Source organism: Corvus brachyrhynchos, unplaced genomic scaffold (assembly GCF_000691975.1).
Source record: "Corvus brachyrhynchos isolate BGI_N302 unplaced genomic scaffold, ASM69197v1 scaffold5, whole genome shotgun sequence".
Classification (NCBI taxonomy): Eukaryota; Metazoa; Chordata; class Aves; order Passeriformes; family Corvidae; genus Corvus; species Corvus brachyrhynchos.
In genome coordinates, this window is record NW_008238321.1 from 8,589,892 (window position 1) to 8,592,099 (window position 2,208).

Sequence of the window (2,208 nt, forward strand, 5' to 3'; positions counted from 1 at the left end):
GCGCGGCTGGGCGTGCAGAGGGTCCCGGCGCCTCCTCCTCCCTCTCCTTCTCTTCCTCCTCCCTCTCCTTCTCTTCCTCCTCCCTTCCCCTTGATACCCGGGGATGGGGACATTCTGCTCCCCTGTGGCCCCCAGCACGCCCTGAGCATCGTTGGGTGCTCTGTCGGCAGCAACGGGTGCGTTCCCCATCCCGCCCGTCCCGAGCTGTCATTCCCCAAAGCCCTGCACCGAGATGTTCTCACAGCCCTGTCCAAGAGGTTTCCAGAAAGCTGACCAGCCTGACCAAACTCTGGGCAGTGTCCCATCAGTCTCTTCTGAAGCCAAGTATAATTGAAAACAAACACACCAAGTCCCCCCAAAACCACAGTAGTCCTCTCACTTCCACCAAGCTTCATTCTGGTGGGTAAATCTGAGGACAGGGAGCCAGGAAGGTTTGTTCCCACTCCTTCTCAGGGTGACCTGGAGAGGCTCCCAGACCTGACCAACCTCATCCCGGGCACGGCACCGTGCTTTGAAGCTGATGGACAGCCCCAGAGTTCTGGGATATCTGAAAACAAATGCTTCATAGATACCAAGCTGGCCCCGCCCCCAGTGATCACTAATCATGATAATGATGGCTTGTTAAATGAGACACCATTTTTCCAGCCAGACAGTGGGGGAAGTGGTGGCTGAAAGAGAAAACTGGGTTGAAATCTGGTCCTGGATGTGCCACCAACTGGCGCCGAATCCCGGGGCCTCTTTCCCCCCTTACCCTCTGCAAGCAATGAGCTCTTGGGGTTTTCTTTCCCAGGGAGTGTGCTGCTACAGGGAGGCGGACTTGGGTTTGGGCCTGGGCTGCAATGTAATGCCATAATCAGGGGCTGCTGCATTTTTGGGCAGGGACCTTGTCCAACTTGCATTTTTCCTACTGTCACGTGCTCCATTCATCTCTGGCACTGGATAAACAATACCATAATACCAGGCAGGATGAAGCAGGGAAACTGCTTCCTCAGGCAAGTCCCAGCATTTGCCTCCTCTTGATTTTAGGCTGTACATTCTCCTGGTCAGCACTCGAACCATGATCCCAGGCTGGAAATGCTCAGAGAGGCAGTGGGTTTAGTTTTGCAGGGCATTGCCCATGTCTGGAGACAGACCTGGGTTGCCAAAGAAGCTTCCCATAATAAAAGAAAAAAAAAAAAAAGCAGTTAGACCGTACAAACACAGGAACCGAATCCCACACTCCCCACTTCCCGCTATTGCTGCCCAGCCTTCCAGTCTCAGTTTGCTTTTTTTTTTGGGCGCCCTTTGTCTCCAACCCGATGGCACAGCAACCGCGGCTCGAGAGGCAGCTGAAAAGCCTGAGCAGCAAAACCCTGAATGGAGAAAGAGCCCCTTTCTCCAGGAGCCAAAAGGGGAGGAAAGGCACTTTTCCCCCGACCAGCTGCTCTGCCACTCCCGCAGCCCCGGCACTGGCTGGGGCCACGCGCTGTGGCCAGATGTTGGGGTCCCAGCCGGCGCCGCGGGGCAAGTGACAACGCGGGCTCTGTGTGCGCCGGGCTCTGTGCGCCGGCCCCGAGAGATGCAAGGGTTTGAGGAGCCGCTGTGCTACCACCACTGCCGACACAAGGGCTGTCCCAGCCTTCCAGCACTGCCTGTAACCCATCCCGGGGCTGCCGCTCGGCTCAGCCCGGCTGCCCAGGGCCAGCGGCGGGGGGAAGTTGTTCTTCCAGCGGCATTGTCCTGCCAGAACAAGACTCCTCCGGGATTGTCCAGCCGCTGGCCGCATCCCCACAGACTTCCTCTCCAGGCGCCTGGCCTCCTGGCTCGGCCCTCACCGGCCACGTGGATGTCGCCAGGGAGGCACTGTCTCCCCTGGGGAAACGATGGTGTGAGCAGTCACCCTGCTCACCCCTCACCGGGCACAGGAGGGTACCTGAGGGGCAGGAAGTGGGCATGGGGAGGATGGTCTCGGGAACATCTGGTGCCCGGTTCACCGGCATTCAGACAATTTTTGGGGTACAAAAATCCTAAGCCAAACAGGGGTGATTCCAGGACCAGAAAAATTTGGGTGCCCCATAAATACCAGGGAAGAGGGATGCTGCCACAGCTGCTCTGCAGACGGGATGCCAAGGCTGGACCGGGAGAGACCTCTCTCCCTCTCGCAAAAAGGATCCCGTTTTAGACACAGTCCATAACCCACCCCACTGAGGTGTGAGGTGAGGCTGGCTA

At 57.7% G+C, this 2,208-nt stretch overlaps 1 protein-coding gene across 1 annotated transcript in view; it reads right to left on the reverse strand.

Moving 5' to 3' along the window:
- LFNG (LFNG O-fucosylpeptide 3-beta-N-acetylglucosaminyltransferase) overlaps positions 1 to 1,979 on the reverse strand; it is an 11,953-nt gene extending 9,974 nt beyond the window's left edge. Inside the window, exon 1 of the mRNA XM_017734293.1 lies at positions 1,913 to 1,979. Coding sequence (XP_017589782.1) covers positions 1,913 to 1,979 — 67 coding nt within the window. The remainder of the gene's footprint in view (positions 1 to 1,912) is intronic.
- Positions 1,980 to 2,208: the final 229 nt, after the last annotated feature.